Genomic DNA, 17,876 nt, shown 5'->3' with positions numbered 1-17,876 from the left:
TGATGGTTACAATATAGAGACATTGTCGTGTGTAATGCCATGATTACTAGACATGTTCAACATGGCCAAGGTTAGAAGTCTCTAGACAAATACAACAGGAAGGCACCCAAATAATGCCAAATTTGCCAACATTCTCAAAGTGTGTTCTAGAAGTGTGCTATTAATCAATGTGAGACATTAATGCTTGCATTCTTGAAAGTGGTGTTAATGGTTGGCAATACTCTTATTGATTCATATGGAAGGTGTGGGAGCCTTGAGAATACACGTAGGGTCATTGACATCATTGCCTCACATGTGAGCTCCATATGAGGAGCACAAAGAGGCAGATGATGGAATGAGCTGCATTCCAGTTAGGTGGCCAAAACGTAATCCAAAAGCCAAGCATGCCTGAATTGGATCGATAGCGACAGAATTGTACAAACATCATAAACGAAACCTGTAAATGGTTGAGGCCTTGAATTCGGGGTCACTATCTGATCAGAAGTCAAGGACTAGTCACCTTCATTGCCGGGAGAGAATCAAGCTCTACCGGAATCGCCGCTGGCACTTAGAGATGGCAGAAGGAGAGTGAACAGCCCCAAACCTAGTCAGATCACTACGTAACCCTAGAGGGATTTAACTTCAAGCCAAAGTCCAAAGAACTGCGAGACAATACCCATAGGGGTCCAAGCTAGCGGCTCACCACTCAGCCGTAAGCTTGATATCTCGAGCCACCCGCGAGTCTGAGGTCTAGACTACTGCGAGAGCCCAGTAACTTCAAGGTTAGAAATGCTGCCTAAAGGAGAGTCCACTCCACGGACCCTGAACATTGAGCCCTTGACCTACACTTACAGGCTAATCACTAGCTATCCTTAGCAGTGAGCCCTAAACTTAGGTTACGTGGCCAAAGTAGCTTTACTTTAATTTAGATCCACGGTTTGCCCTAAATAGCCTTGCTATTTATCCTAGAATAGCCACGCCATTCTTAGGCTCTATCCAAGGGTTCCAACTCTCATCTATGCTAGGTCGGGTCTAAATCCTAGGTTAATCCAAAACCTAGGTCAGACCAGGACCTATCCCTAGATCTAATCCAAGATCCTAGGTTAGCTTGGCCTTGATCCAAGATCAATGACTCTTGCTTACTCCAATAATGGACATAACATTCACCCACCTTCAAAATTCAATTTCTGATGGCATACATCAGGGTAGGAACAACAAATCTGCACGGTAGTATCTGCAAAGAAACTTGGAATCTATGCATGTACAAAACATGGTAAAAGGAGAAGTATCAACTCTAGAAGAATCTGAGAAAAATCAGAAATTGATTCAATCTCACTTTCTGAATGCTCCATCCGAGGTTTGAGTTAAGTTATATTGAACATCATGTTCCATATCTTGATTTTGATTCACCTTAGAATCCTAGTAATATTGCAGTCTTTCATGCTCATGCCAATCTTTAGATCTGGATTCTCAATGTCAATTCTAACATGAGATCAGGTCAATGCATAATTCTGACACAACGCTGTCTTCACTAGGTTGAGATGGTGCTGCAGTCCGATTGCAGCCCATGGGAGCACGTGATACAGTACCAAACTGCGTGCAATCAGTTCTGAACTGTGTGCAGCATCCAAAAATAGTGAAACAGCTCTGTCTTTAACGTGAGAAAATTCAGCACAACTGCTACACTGATTCACATCAGCAAACAGCTTCGAGTGCTGTGTCATTACGGCAATTCATTTTTTGAAAAGACGGGCAGCAGGTGGTGCAGCAAGCTTTGGGATAGAGATACCACATAGAGCTGAATCTGGGCATTAGGAGAGCAAAAACTAGACAACTGATTGCTCTCTAAAAATCACTCAGTCGGGTCAGAGGTGTGATAAAGAAGCTTGTAAATAGTCGCATATTTCAACCCTATGGACCCACATTAGACAGACTAGTCTGTATGGTTGCTTTTCTAAAAGAAAACTTTTTTTAGAGCTAGAATTCTAGAAACATCCAAAGCTAAAAACAGCTTTGAAAAAGCTTTTCTAAAATGGGAATGCTTGGACAGCTACATATACTCATGCAAACATCCTATTAGAATTAAAAAGGCTTCACCAGCTGCCTGCAGGCACCACATGCATATTACTTGCGACTACTAGCAAGTTTTTGTCCATGCAATTCACTTTCCTGAATTGCATTAATTTCAAAAGTCAAGCAGATTAATGGTGATGTAGCTGTCTTTCAATGATTGATGCAGCTTTTTGATCAGCTCGTTTTACATCCATTAATGAAAATTTGTCAAGCTGGATTATCGATCCTCTACAATTCTACTCTTGGATCCTCAATGGCATAGACTTGAGGCACCATACCGGAGGACCATCCACTGTATACTTTAGTACGGGAAAAGGATTGGCTATGACGGCTCGATCTAGGGGTCTGCAAACTGTCCCCCAAGGCTGTCAGGGCTGCACCAGTGGGGCGAGGGCAGACCTCCGCATGCCAACTAGGTGATGGACATAGAACATGGCCTCTCACAGGGCAGCCCTCCCTAAGCAGTGAAAAGCCATCTTAGAACTGGTATGGACAAGGGAAATCTGATTGTTTACTTAAAACAAAGCATTGCGATAGTCCCTAAGCTAGCTCACCTCCCAAACATAGGCTCAATATATCAAGCCACCCCCGAGCCTTAGGCCTTGACCACCGTGAGAGCCAGCCATCCTCAAGGTCAGAACATGCGTCCCATACCACATGCCCCTACGTCTAAGCTTATTGCTCCCTAGCCAAGAGGTCTAAGGAGAGTCCACTCCTCAAACTCTTAATGTTGAACCGCTAACCTCACTTATAGGTCAAGCACATGGCTATCCTTAGCAGTTAACCCTAAACTTGCATGCCCAAGTAGCTTTATTTTACTTGGAATCCATGCTTTAACCAGAGTCAACTTTCTTTGACCGTAGTCAGTCTGATAAAGACTCCTCTTTATTTCTTGGGAGAAATACCAATTGGTGAGAGTCAATGTCATAGCAAAACCCTGGAATGAGTCAGGGAGCCCATCAAGTTTCATGGACACTACTTGTGAATTTGGGACAATCTCATCAACATTGATGAGCTGCTCTCTATAATCCTTAATCTGTGTAAGATAGGCATCCATGCTGTCCCCTCATTCATCTGAACACCATCGAGCTACCTGTGCAAATAGGCAAGCTTTGGCTCATTCCGAGTCTGATAGAGGTTGGCCGAAATATCCAGCGGAGCCTTCGCTGTCTTGCAAAGCCGAATGTAAGGTATAACTTCTCTTTTTCTATTCGTTTCAATCACTGCATGTGCCTATCCATCTCTCTGATCCTAACAAAATCTGTTCGGGTGTGAGGCACTACAGGAGCAGTGGTAGGCTGCGGGTGCAGCAGATGCCTGTGCTAGAGAGACGGGTCTAGTCTTTGATCCAGATACAATTCCCCAAGAGTTCCTGGACACCAACAGGTGGCGCACCAAATACAACCACATGGGATGTTTGGTGCCATCAAGTCTGTTCTCATGTGCAAGCATTCCAAATGAGTCATGGATTGCTATTGAAAAGAGAAAAATTTTCAAAAGAAGAAGAGCGCCCTGTAAATGTCAAAGCCTCAAGGCTATCACTGCAAAGAGCTGGCTGCTCAAAGTATCTGATTGCTAGTTGCAAATGTTAGTAAAAAAATGACAGCAATCTCTACAAATGTGAATGCCAAATGTGGCTGCTCAAAGACGGAGAAAAATGCACAACCTGCCCCCAAAATCTACTGTCCTAGAAACAAGGTGTCCTGCCGATAAGCTATCTTGTAAACATGCTGCACAAATCTGCCCCAATTTGTGCTCAAATATGCTCCAATGGACCTGAAATTGATGTCCCCAAAGCACGAGAGACAATGCAAGATAACAGGAGCAAAAGCCGCAAATTCTTGCAAGCTGAGTGTGTGAAATTGAGGGGACAACGTCTTACTAGTAATGCAAATCTGAGCAAATGTGACTCAAAAGCCCCAAATGTCGCCTGTACTAGGCAAGGCCGCTGCAAAAATCAGCAAAAGCCTCCCATTTGGAGAGAAAAAGAGGGCAAATTTGTAAAGCTCCAAATTTCATTGCAATTTTTCCAAATGTGACTGCAATGTGCTGCAAATTTCCAAGTTTCTTGCAATCTGCCTACAAATGTGATATAGAAGCCCTGAACTCGGCCTGAACTAGCAATGTCACTATGAAAGCTCGAGCGCCACAAAGTACACGCTGAAATCTTCTAAAGAGCTTCTGCAACAGGAGATGGTGGCTGAAATGCAAGAAAAACAAGCTGTTTGAAGGTGTACGGAGGTCCGAAGTCACCAAAAAGTGTACGAACTAGTACACGGAGGCTGTACAAACAGTTTGCAGTCAATATTGCTGAACCCGTACAATTGTACGGACTATATAGACATGTGTATAGACAGGTTAGAAATTGCCAAAAAAAATTGAAATAGGACTTGAAATCATCCAAAAACAGTCACAGAACTATTTTTTCAGCTCCAAAAACACCTTTGTGCGGTCAAGACTGCAAATTGACCACCTTTGTGGCAATGGTTTACAAGCTGGAGCTCCGAAACTGTTGTTTCCAGTAGACACAAGCGGCAATGACAGCAAAATTGACCCTGGAAACAGTAGTGGGACTGTTCAAAGCTATTGTAGGAGATGAATCTACAAGCGGAGTACGAAAACGAGTTGCTACCACCAAAAGCGAGCCGTCAAAATGGAGAAACAAGCTGCTGGCTTGGGAGCTGAGCAAGGGACAAAGCAAGTCGGAGCAAGTAATCCTGCTCGGATACAAATGTATGGGGATGGAAAGCAAGGGAGCAAACAACAAGCTAAGGAAATGAGAGTACTTGCAAATGGGTAATGAGAAAGTAAGTGGTGGGCTCAACCACAAATGTTGAACAAGGAAGTGAACCAAAGGATAGACTGATCGTAACTTTCCTACAAGGCCATACTAGGGCTAAGTGTTAACATCTCATTGCTCCTTCTCACCTTGCGATTTGTCCCCACCTTGCACCACCACCGCTCCCATTATGCAACTACTTTATGCAACATTTGATCATTTTTCCTGGCCTTGCGACTATCTCACATCTTTTGAGCTTCCGTACATCTTGGCTCCTCCTTGACACTGCTATCTCAGCATTGACTAATATTCAGTCCGGCCTACTTATCAAGCAAGCTCCCTGTTATGTCCATAATTGGCCTCAACAAGATTGAACTGTCTTAGGTCAAGGCTAGGCTAACTAGGATCTTCGATTGGCTTTGAGTTTGGTTTTGTATTAACCTCTGGTTGAGACCAGAGCTACTATGGATGGGGTTTAGATCTTGTGGATAGAGCTAGCCTAAGAATGGCCATGACTATTCCAAGATTAGCGAGGCTATTTAGGAGTCCAAGAACTAGGAATGCATGCATTTCGCTAACCTTCAATGGGTTAAAGTGTTTGTGTTTCGTAGGACTTTTAAAAAAGTGTAAAAGAGCTTGCAACTGATGGAGCACGTGTTAGAAAGCACATCCCACAAGCCCAAAAAGCACCAAGGAGATGGCGCCATTAAAGAAGAGCCCATGGGGTTCTAGAAAACGCATAAAGAAAGTGGCCCCACGGTGGGCAAAAAGCAAGGAAGTCTATTTTTGTAAAAAAAGTAGGTATTAAAAGCGCGTCTAGCTTTTTGCTAGCCCAAGTCTATAAAAGAAGGGCCTCAGGGCTCCCAGATCAGCTCTGCATAATTAAGGAATGGCTGGTATGAAGTTTTGGTTTTGAATCCAGCAAGTTTGTGTGCGCATTGTTCCATTGCAGCACTGATCGACATAGACCTAGAGAGAGGCTTTCGTCCACCATGCGACCCAACAAAGGTCATTTTAAACAGGATATCAGAGCCTGGTTCATAAAAGCTCTCATAGTCTACATCCACGTTGCATAGAAAGAGTTCCTCCCAGATTAAGGAACCCCATGTTCAGTTCAGTACGTTGTTCATTGACTCAGCAAGTTTACCTTGAGATGGCTAGCCAGTCGCCCATACCCAACTTTGGGAAAACCACAATGCTTGACAGGTCCTCTCAACAGTTGGCGGCCATCAGCGTGAATGGAAGGATTCAAATTTGAGGCCAGAAGCTTCAATTGTTGGTACGACGTTGAAGCTTTAATTGGTCATCAGCAATGGTTCTTTGGATGGTGGTTCAACCTGAACAGCAACTAACAAAGCTTCTAAAGACAATCAGTCAGATGACAATCATGCCTAACAAATACATTGACGATGATCAATCTGTAGGCAGGCCGATCGTAGCACGTGACCAGAGACAGAGCAATTGGGTAAGGAGCAGAGAACTGACCAGCAGAAGAACCAGTGCATTGCTGCAACATATGAAGCTAAATGTAATTAGAGCGGCAAGTTGCCCATTAACTGTGCCGTCAACTACTGAAGAACCTTGATGAAGATAATCAAGAAGGGCTTTGAGCTCTGCAAACTCTTGCCCCTTGCATAAGTTAAAAGTCATGAAGAAGGGACAACCAAAGCCGCAAGAACTGTATATGTTTCAAGTCAGCCTTCTGCTTCTAATTGGCGAATTCTACCTGACGTTGTCACCCCTCGACCACGCCCCGCGCACCAGCGCCTCCAACTCGACGCTGTCGCGCCCCTACGGCGCCCCGCGCACCCACGCCTCTAGCCGACGTCGCCGCGCCCGTGTCCCACAGTGGCGCCTCGGGCTCTCAGGTCAGATCGAGACGGGACGCGTGGCGCCCGGAATGCTGTCGCACCCCCGGCCACGCCCCACGCACCCACGCCTCCAACCCGACGCTGCCACGCCCCCGACCGCGCCCCGTGCACCCATGCCTGCGCCCGGGTCAGGCCGAGATGCGTGGCGCCCCCGAGCACCCGCGTGGTGCCCTGAATGCTGCCGCACCCCCCGCCATGCCCCCGCGCACCCACGCCTCCAACCCGACGTTGCCGCATCCCCGACCACGCCCTGCGCACCCACACCTCCAACCCGACACCGCTGCGCCCTCATCCCACTGTGGCGCCTCGGGTTCCCGAGTCGAGTCGAGACGCGTGGTGCTCCCCGACGACGCCAGGCGCACCCACGCCTCCAACCCGACGCCGCCGCGCCCCCATCCCACGGTGGCGCCCTGGGCTCCCGGGTCGGGTCAGGACGCGTGGCGCCCCCGAGCACCAGCGTCTCCAACCCGACGCTGCCGCGCCCCCGACGCCCCCCACGCACCCACGCCTCCAACCCGACGCCGCCGCGCCCCCATCCCACGGTGGCGCCCCGGGCTCCCGGGTCGGGTCGAGACGCGTGGCACCCCCGAGCACCCGCATGACGCCCTGAATGCTACCGCGCCCCCCGCCACGCCCCCGCGCACCCACGCCTCCAACCCGAAGTTGCCGCGTCCCCAACCACGCCCTGTGCACCCACACCTCTAACCCAACGCCACCGCGCCCCCGTCCCACGGTGGCGCCTCGGGCTCACGAGACGCGTGGTGCTCCCCGACAATGCCACGCGCACCCACGCCTCCAACCCGACGCCACCGCGCCCCCATCCCACGGTGGCGCCCTGTGCTCCCGGGTCGAGTCAGGACACGCGTGGTGCCCCGAGCACCCGTGTCGTGCCCCCGACCACGCGCCGTGTCTCCAACCCGACGCTGTTGCGTCCCCGACGCCCCCCCGCGCACCCACGCCTCCAACCCTACGCTGCTGCGCCCCGATCCCACGGTGGCGCCCCGGGCTCCCGAACGCGCGGTGCTCCCCGACGACACCAGGCGCACCCATGCCTCCAACCTGACGCCGCCGCGCCCCCATCCCACGATGGCACCCTGGGCTCCCGAGTCGGGTCGGGACGCATGGCACCCCTGAGCACCCGCGTCGCGCCCCGAACGCTGTCGTGCCCCCGGCCATGCCCCACGTCTCCAACCCGACGCTGCCGCGCCCCCGACGCCCCCCCGCGCACCCATGCCTCCAACCCGACACCGCCACGCCAATTCAAACAATCCCTCCTCAATTCTCAATGGCCATTAACTACTAAATGCATCAATATCATTTGGGATATCAATAGCCGTTAACATCTAAATGCATCAATATCATTTGGGATATCACCTTTCAGGGGAGTTAAGAGGATGAATCCCACCTGGACATGATGACGAACCTCCTTTGGACACTATGATTGAACCTGAAGCAGCGAGCACACTCCTGAAGCCAATGCTCTTGCTTCAGATTTTGAAGAACTGCAGTCGTATACTCCAGATAGACAAGATGTACGTGTTATGCAGCCCATTACCATTAAACTATTTAGAATAGTCAGGCATTGCCTTCTTTGGAGAGGACAAGGGCAGGCAGCAGCACTGCTAAGATCAATTATGCATGGATGAGCAATGTAAAGATGCTCTCAAACAGCCTCAGACTGATATGAAGTGATTACTCTGAAGCACAGAATTCATAGTCCAATATAAGATAAGGTGTGGCAAATATCATTGCAACCTCATACATGTCTCACAATTTCTTGGCCAAACAGCTATTGCAAGTAGAGCACATCGAGCTCCAACTGCTGGGTGCAATGGCCCAGCTCCATCAGGTATTGCGCACAATTTTGTAGCGGAGGCAAGATTATGCCTCCCAGCTATCCTCCTCTCTCCTACAAGCACAAGTCAGGGCGCACGACAGCCACACCCTCATGGTCGCCGCACAAGCTACCGGGCAAACCACCCTTGAGAAAGCAAAGGTCAAAGGACGAAGAGCTGGAGGTCGCTCTTACAAAGCTCAAGGATGAGCTCTCTGCCAGTGAATCCTAGGTTCAAACCATGATGGACCAGTTGGACAAGGCAGATACCAGCCTCCGTACCACGGAAGAACGAAGGGCATAGGCCTAGGACAAGTACACTTGGCTCAGGGAGGGATCCAAGCCATTCAGTACCTGCACGTAAGACTAATTGCCTTATGAAGATGTCTTTTGGCTAAACTTTAACTACAAATTCAGCAGAACTTCAACAATACCACAGAACAAAAACAGAAGGCCAAAGAGTTCAAACAAACTATTTACTTTAAATGTGTTCAACCTAAATGAGGAGGAACAAAAACTGTCCATTAACAAAAAGCTTAAAATGACTCTAGAACTTCATCAGCAATTGTATCCCAGCAAGCTTTACTGAGTTCCACTGGAGAGAAAATCTTATAGCATAATCTTCTATGAATTCTTTAAGAAGTATATGGTTCTAAATTGTCACATCATTAACACAACTGGAAATATAGCACTATCTTGTAAAGATCATTTAATCCTCCATTTAACTTCCTTCTCGCACTACATTTAACCTTTATAGATTTATGGTCCACACCTCCTTACCTATGCAACAGAGCAGAGTGAGCATGTTCCCCAAAATAGAGATCGTATTGGTCAGCAAACGCATTTCCAAGAGACATGGTCCACTCTGAACTTTGAATAACATCGAGAGATTCTGCTAGCAACTGCAAGTAAGAGCAAGAAATCATCTTGAATCAGAATTAACAAGCCCCTCCAGTTCCAAAAAACGCGCCTAGCTCCTCTCACACCGTCTCACCAAAACCTTGAATGCCCTCTCCAATGTATGATGGATCTTTGAAGTAGGGAACTCTTAAAAAGAGTAAAAGGTTGCTTACATGAACTATCATGTCATCCCAAGTTGCTTGTTGCCAACATTCTGTCTTCAGCTCTTCAGGATCATCAACATACGCCTTCAACTTTGGAATCTAGAGCTTTCACAAAAAAAATCAATCATGTATGGCTTTAAAGAAAAAGAGATCAGTGTATCATGATTTTGAAGAGTACAACCATACTTTCTAAGACTTTCCATTTGTAAAAGGTATTTTCTTTTATGAGGACTTTAAAAACATTACTCTCAGCACAACACCCTTCCCTCTACTTGATTCAAAAACAAAGAACTACGCCTGGTGCAATCACTGAAATTTCACAATGCTAACATTATGGCTTCCTATAAAAGCTCCATTGGGAAGCTAGGACTTCTATTCTCTTCTTTGGAAGTGAACCTCTTCAAGCATCCCTCTTTCCTTGGATAGCATAATATTTCATATGCATGTCGCTTTTGTCTTTCCATGGTTATGACCATAGACAGTTCGGTCAGCTGAAATGCTCAGAAAAAAAAGGTTCATCATACTGGCACCATTCATTTCAATGAAGAATCATGGCACCTAAGAATTTCTTTGGTGCGTTGATACACAAGGTTAAAGATGGCAAAAAAATGGATGTCTTAAAACTTAAATTGACAAACCATTGCCATCTAAGAGAAATTCACTGCACATGCAATGTACATCAACGGAAGAAATCTTTAACCAAGAGTAGTTCACACACGGGGGGGGAGAGAATGAGAGAGAGAGAGAAAAAGAAAGAAAGATGTATTAACGTCCATGGGAGGCCTCGCAGGCCTATGGGACAAAGTACACAAAAAAGCGAACTCGTAAAAGCCTCAGTGGACTGAAGCAAAGGGCACACACTAGGACCCTTGCTGAGTACTAATCTATGCTAGCAAAGTCATAATCTTGAATAGAAATAGTCAACTGCAACTGCCTAGTGGGCCAGATCAATCTATCCACTATCAGGAACAAACTAAAAAACAAGTCTGTATTGGCACTGGGACTCAAAGCAAAATCGAAAACCAAAGCCTGGGACAGTGATGGCTCTTTGGTGGGTTGGAAGATGTCTCGTATCTGTGCCTGTCGAGCTATCTTGCACTGCGGTGGGGGACGCACTCTCCCCGCTCTCTGGACTCTCTGAGCTATGTCCAGAGTGACCCCTCGTCTCTGTCGGTCCCCCTCGAGGAAAGCAGTGATAGGTCGGACCTCAATAGAGTGTACCCTAGGGATTCTCTGTCGCGCATGTGGTCTCTATACCCCTCTCTCGATGGTATTGTGTCGGCTGCTCATCCAAGCTGCTCTCATGTCGGCTAGCTCCTCCACCTCCACTCCACTGTGTCCTGGGGCTGACTCAAATGTATAGAAGTCTGTGATGTGTCGCTGTGCCCAATCATCCTCTATATCCTGTGGTGGTTTGGCTATCCCCTGCTGCTCTCAGATCTGTCGTAGAAGTGTCTCCCTGTGCCGACGCATCTCCATCACATAAAGTCCGATACAGACCTGGTCATGGAAATGGATCAGTCGTGACAGTGGGCTGAAACCACTCCTCTCCCGGTAGAGACAGTGGTAGTGCCCCCCAATCTCATAGTAGGCTAGGCAAACACAAAGAAAAAGCTCCTTTGTCTCAACCGCCCCCAGTGTACATAGCGTGCAGACCCGCTGCTCTCTAGGTATACATGTTGCTCTCCTTGCCTCGATCCTCAACTGAGAGGACTAAACCCGCATCTGACTAATGGCAATCCTCAGTGCATGGGAGACTCCTCTGTCCTCGAGATACTGGGGTCTGATAATGAATCCCTCCTTTGATACTCTCAAGAAGTGGTCGCGATAAAACTGTGTCTTGGTGGGGAGCTCCTGGTCCTCCCCCCAAGTCCAGGATGTATGAAGCTGGAGGAGGTCTAACGGTATGATACGGTTGATCTCATCTCGCAGGATCAACTCAAGAGGCGCATCCATGTTGTACTGAAAGGGAGGAAGCCTGTCCCTGTCCATCTAAATACCGTGCCTGGTAAACCAAGTGGATGTGCGTGCATACCATGTGTTTGCCCCGCTCTCTGCTAGTCGTCTAAATGACTCTAGGGCCAACCTAGGAAGTCTCCAGTGGGGGAAGTCCCAGACTCTGTGGATGAAAGTCACTGTCTGAAAGATGGCATCAACTTGGAGAGGTGCCATGGCGAACTCTGCATGTACTATCTCATGTGGGACTGAGGGCTTACATCGGATCATCCTGGAACCCATTGTCATCTATAGCCGCTCGAAACCCCTCCAGTCTGTCCTCGCAAGATCGCATCCCTAGAACGGTGCTGCATACATGGCAATCGGTTGCACCAGTGTGTCAAAAAGCCAGCCCTTTGTCGGTGGATCCTGGAAGTGCGCCTAGAAGCACTGTCGCTCTAGTCTAGCCAAAACACTACGCCCTCGTGTGAGCCGTGCCTGGGCTGCATGGGTCATCGTGAAGATTGGTCCTGTGAAGACTGCTCCCAAATATGTGTACGACTGCACTATCTCCACTGGCTCTGCCACAATAGGTGAAACTAAGTCGATGAATCACTGCTCGTGAGGTGTTGAAGATCATAACCTTAGTTTTCCCAAGGTTGATCGTCGGGTCTCTCTCTCTGCAAAACATCTCTAATGGCTCCAGGTCTCTCTGTAGCCCCTCCGCCGATTTATGAAAGATGTGATCTCATCGATGTACAGTCCAAAGAGAGTCGGTGAGAGAGGGCAGCCCTGCTTCACCCCAATGGTGCTCTCGACCCAATCCGATAGACCGCCAGGAGCACGGACCCTACCTCTGACGGACTCATATAGGCTCATCACACTCCAGATCAGGGTCTCATCTCCTGTAGTCTCCTGATCATGCGGGATCGTGGGATAGTGTCGAAAGCCTTACGAAAGTCTACGAAACATGTGTAGACTTTCAGATGTCTGAACCTCGCCTCCTCAATGACAGCCCTCAGAGTGAAAATGTAGTCTGGAGTAGAGTGTTTCCTCCTGAATCATGCCTTCCCTAAAGCTCGCTGCCCTTGTGCCTCTGTATGGCTGTTGATCTCCCTCTCTAGTACCGATCCATAGATCTTGGCCAATGTGTGGCCAATCATGAGGGTGCGATAGTTCCCGGTGTCCATTAGATCTCCTGCTTTGTGTATCGGTACAATAGTGGTACTGCTCCATGCTGGTGGGAACCCGTGACAAACTGCAAGGTTAAACATATGTGCAAGAATCGGTGCTAGAACTTCCTGCCAATGTGCGAAGTGCTCTGTCTGAAGGCCCTCATGATCCTGTGCTTTCCAGTTGTGGAGCCGACAAAGTGCAGCTGGAACATTCTGCGTGGTGAATAGATGACAGGTAGTGGGCCTGGGCATAGAGGACATGTCTGGAGGTGTCTGCCTCAGGACATCATATAGGGAGCATGCATAAGTGTGCCACACTCCTGGATCAGTGATGGGGATGGGTGGCTTCCCCTCCGAAAGAAGTCCCCATCCAGTGGTCGGGTCTCCCCCGCGAAATGATCTGATGATCTCATCCATCATGTGTGTGAGGAAGGCTCATCTCAAACTCGCATGTTGCATGTAGGATTTGCATGTAGAACTCGCATGTTGCATGTTGCATGTTGCATGTAGACGTTGCATGTAGAACTCCCATGTTGAACATGCATGTAGGAATCGCATGTAGGACTTGCATGTGAACTCGCATGTAGGAGTTGCAAGTACAACTTGCATGTTGAGGATTCCTAAGAGAGAGAATTCCTAGCCTTATGGTTGTACTTGTATCCACATGTGATGTGCATGTTCCTCTCTTCACACCACAGATAGAGGTCCCAAGTGTGTTTTGAAAAGGAAAGCTACATCTCCAGAGCCTCGTACTCCACTATCTCTCCTTAGTTCTCTCCAATGAGCTGACTCCCAAATGTACCCTATCACTGTGGGCAGCCCTCTCTCTAGGCTCTCATGTGTCTCAGTGTAGAAGATGATGTCTCTGCCAGTGTATGTCTCCAAGAAGCCACCTGGGTCGGACCAAAGGGTACCATTGAAGTTCCATACATCCATACTCAGCTTGTTTTGTGCACTCCCCTCACGGCTCTAACACTGTCATAGTTCCCCCTCTTCCTTCTCCCCTTCTCCCTTATCACCTCTATCAGCTCTTTCTCGAATAATCACTTTGCCATCCCTGTAGGCAGCCCATTTCCCCGCTTCCCTTGCTGCCATTACCCGTGTCATTCCTTCCCTTCTATGCTCCTGTTGTAGAAGGGTGAGGTCATCAAACAAGTAGATTTTGGTCCCCTTCAGGGATGCTCACCCATGAGGTTGGACCTATCGATTGCAGTTCGGAGTTTCAGCACTGATGGTCTTGTTGGTATCTCCATCTTCCCTACCCTCCAAGCTGACTCACATGTAAGGTTGACTCCCAGCTTGACAAATAGGGCTTGAGCATCTGCCATTGGGGTATCTCCCACTGTGAAACTTCTAACTAGGACATTTATTGCTTACCGGCCCATCTTTTCTCTTCCTCTAGTGTCTCAGAAAAGAACTCTTTTTTGGGAGCTGCTGATCCCTTTTTAACAACTTCTGTCCATTCAAGCATCACTTCTTTCCCCTTTTTGAGCTGTTGTGCTAACTCAGCATGCTTACCATTCATGGTAGTCTGCATGGCCTCCATCGCTTTCTTAAGAGCTGCATTTTCTGCTTTGAGCTCATCCATAAGTTTGTTGCCTCCATCTGATGTTATTTGCTTGCCCTTCATTTGTTGTAGCTCAGTCCCCAATGTGTGTACTTGGTCTGGTAGCTTGGTCTCCTCATTTTCCCATTCTGCTCTCTCCTTCTCCCATTCTTCTTTCTTGGCCTTCTCCTTAAACCATTCTTCTTCTACCTTCCCACCTTGTTTCCGAATCTCAGCCAGTGTTTTGTCCATATGCGCTTTCTCAGCCAATAGGGCGACATTGGTGGCCTCCAAGCTGTCTATTTTTTCTATCAGCACAAGGCAGATTTTGTTGAGGCATGTGAGTAGATCTGTGGTACCTTTATGTGTTGTCCCTACTGACAAGGCAGCCATAGCTGTCTCCAAAGCCTGTTTTCCCCATGTGTCTTCTACTCCCGCTCTTGTAGGCATGGTATCGCTGCTAACTGTGAATATGCAGTAGATTTTTACAAGACCTGTGTGTGGCAGTGCAGAAATAGAGACATTTTCACCCCTTCTCTCTCTCTCTCTCTCTCTGACCCCTTTTCTTGATCAAAGCTGACAGGCTGGTCTGTGTATGCAGGGACAACCAGAGAGTTGTAGCAGACCCAGGGGGGACGTAAATGGATGTTGAGGCTGTCGAGGGCTGCTCCTAGCAGCCGAGGGGACTGCAGAGCTGTCACTTAGCCCGTGCCAGCTCCATGTGGGGGCGTAGTAGCACCAGCTCCATAGCGGAGCTGTAGCATACAAACAGCAGCGGGGGGCACAAAAGGGTGTGGCCACCAACAGCAGCAGCAGCCGTCAAGGGCGCCACACATGCAATAGGGGGGGCATACGGGCACCAGCAACCCAATTAGCAGAAGGGCACACCGCGTGCAGGGGGGGTGCACCACGAGAAGCAGCAGCACCAGGATGTGCGCCACGGGTACCAGCAGCCATCAGCCAAGCGAGAAGGTGGGTGGGGTGATGATAAAAGCGAGGACGGGATGGACGATGGGAGCGTGGCACGATGGGAGAGGGAAGCTACGATGGACGATGGGTGAACATACGACGGACGACGGGGGAGCAAAGCTACGACCTACGACATGGAGCTACGACGGACGACGGGAAGCTACGACATATGATGGGCTGCTACAAGAGATGACGGGGAGCTACAACACAGAGAGAGAGAGAGAAAGAAAGAAAGAAAGAAAGTGTATTATTGTCCACTAGAGGCCAAAATGGGCCCATGGGACATCAAGAACTCTGCATACAAGATAGCACAAAATCAACGTGCCCCAAATAAGAGGCATCGTCGAATATCATCTAAGTGCTACGCAATAAAATGCAAGTGGAAGTACATAATGTCAAATCTGAGCCTAAATACAGAGTAGACTAGATGCAAGGAAACCGCCCCCGGGTGCAAAATGGGGGGATGAGCACAATATGCCAATGCAAAGATACAAGTCCAGGTGTCATGGAGTCTGAGAACCAAAATAATACTGGAAATCCTGTCCATCGACTCTGCCTCCTGCTATGAGAGTACAAATCTGGGCAAAGGTGAGGTGAGCGGCTGGTGGGGCGAGATCTCCATGAGTAAGTCTCCTCCGAAATGCTGCCATCATCCTGGATCGTCTGGAGATGAAGCGGCGAGTACGTCCCCTGCAAAATGGGGGGATGAGCACAATATGCCAATGCAAAGATACAAGTCCAGGTGTCATGGAGTCTGAGAACCAAAATAATACTGGAAATCCTGTCCATCGACTCTGCCTCCTGCTATGAGAGTACAAATCTGGGCAAAGGTGAGGTGAGCGGCTGGTGGGGCGAGATCTCCATGAGTAAGTCTCCTCCGAAATGCTGCCATCATCCTGGATCGTCTGGAGATGAAGCGGCGAGTACGTCCCCTATGTAACAAGATCCTGCGGCGTCTACAAACCATCTCATACGTACATCCACATGGTGGAGGAATGTGTCCTGTGTGAGCTCTGCCGTCCTCGTGCTCCTCCTGGTCTCTGTCCTCTGGTATGGCGTGTGCCTGAGCTCTATGAGGCTGGGCTCTATCACGCTCCGGTCTATGCTCTCTGAGGTAGTCTCGCCGAAGCATAGTGGCCTCCCTGACATAAAGGGCTAGGCAATGCTGATCCTCGTAGTCCATCACTCGTGAGAGAGGTCCAAAGCCATCCGTGAAGAGACAGTGGAATCTACCTCTGATCTCATAGTATAGCGGGCATCTGCAAATGAAGTGCTCCTCTGACTCCACCTCTCCCATGGTGCAACAAGGGCAGATCCTGGTCTCTCGTCCTGGTCGCCGTCCATCCTCCATGCGTCGCATCCTACCAGCCTCTATCTCAAGCTGATGCGAAGAGACTCTAAGCTGGCCGAGGGCAATCCTCAGTGAGTGGGACATGTGGATACCTGTATAGCCTGGTGGGATGACAAATCCATCCTCTGAGATCCGAAGGAAGTGGTCACGATATGTGGCCATCTTCACCGGAAGCTGCGTGGGATAAATCCAAGTGCGATACGTATGAAGCTGCAGCAAGTCTGCTCTCGTGACCTGGCTAAGCTCGTGGCGAGTCAACTCGAGATGAGGGGCATCTATGCTGTATCGGAACGGAGGTAGTCTATCCATGTCTAGTCCAAGGGATGTGAGCCACCTAGTGAGTCTGAAGTACCAGCAGTATCGGGTCCCTGATCGTGCCAACTCCATAGAAGATGCAAGTGCTAACCATGGCAACCGAGCTCTGCCTGCTGCTGAGTCTCCAAACTCCCTGACCCTGTGCAGATACATGACCGACTGAAATGCTGCATCCAATGCAAGGGGAGTAGCTCCAAACTCTGCTAGCATGATCTCGTGCGGAACTGTAGCCTTGGCCCTAATGAGCCGAGAGAACATGATGATCTGTAACCTCTCTACTCGTCTCCAATCTGCAGCGCCGAGGTCTCCTGCCCAGAAAGGAGCTGCATACATCGCAGCTGGTCTCACCAGTGTATCAAAAAGCAAGGATTTCGTATCGGGATGCTGAAAGTGGGACTGAAAACACTGACGCTCAAGATGAGCCAACGAAGCATACCCTTTACTAATCCTATCTCGTGCTGCATATGTCATGGTGAAGACCGGTCCCCTGAAAACTGCCCCCAAATAAGTGTACTCTCTAACAAGCTCAATGGGCTGTCCGTCATAAGTGAAGCAAAACTCATCCGTGCTGTAAATACGATCAGAGGTGTTGAAAACCATAACCTTGGTCTTGCCAAGGTTTACGGTCAACCCCCTGTCCTGGCAAAACCTGTGGAGTGCCTCAATATGTGCCTGGAGGCCCTGAGCAGTAGAGGAAATGAGAACCACATCGTCCGCATACAGGAGGATAGGAATGGAGGATCCTGAGAGAGTAGAGCCCACACCGCCTGTCATCTGTACAAACATCTCTAGCTCATCAATATATAATCCAAAGAGAGTAGGAGAGAGCGGGCAGCCCTGCTTCACCCCAATCGTGCTGCATACCTCCTCTGAGAGCCCCTCACGTGTCCGAGCCCGACCAGTGACCCTCTCATACAAAGCCATGATAGCCCACTGTATCTCTCCACTAAAGCCCATCTGGCGAATCCTCTGAAACAATCTGAAT

The 17,876-nt window shown here is 48.9% G+C and overlaps 1 protein-coding gene across 4 annotated transcripts in view; it reads right to left on the bottom strand.

Moving 5' to 3' along the window:
* The window catches only part of LOC147892054 (ARM repeat superfamily protein), a 248,375-nt gene that overhangs the window by 106,467 nt on the left and 124,032 nt on the right, over positions 1 to 17,876 (bottom strand). For all 4 annotated transcript variants that reach the window (XM_087388218.1, XM_087388216.1, XM_087388219.1 and 1 more), the window contains exons 22-23: positions 9,610 to 9,699; positions 9,317 to 9,438 (exon numbers count right to left, since the gene is read on the bottom strand). In XM_087388218.1, the coding sequence (XP_087244344.1) occupies positions 9,317 to 9,438; positions 9,610 to 9,699 (212 nt within the window). The remainder of the gene's footprint in view (positions 1 to 9,316; positions 9,439 to 9,609; positions 9,700 to 17,876) is intronic.

The sequence above is a fragment of the Dipteris shenzhenensis genome, chromosome 17 (genome assembly GCF_047967505.1).
Source record: "Dipteris shenzhenensis isolate YYH24624 ecotype China chromosome 17, Dip_SZ_1.0, whole genome shotgun sequence".
NCBI classification, from domain to species: Eukaryota; Viridiplantae; Streptophyta; class Polypodiopsida; order Gleicheniales; family Dipteridaceae; genus Dipteris; species Dipteris shenzhenensis.
The sequence above is the reverse complement of the archived record's forward strand: the minus strand, read 5'-3'. Positions and strand labels throughout refer to the sequence as shown.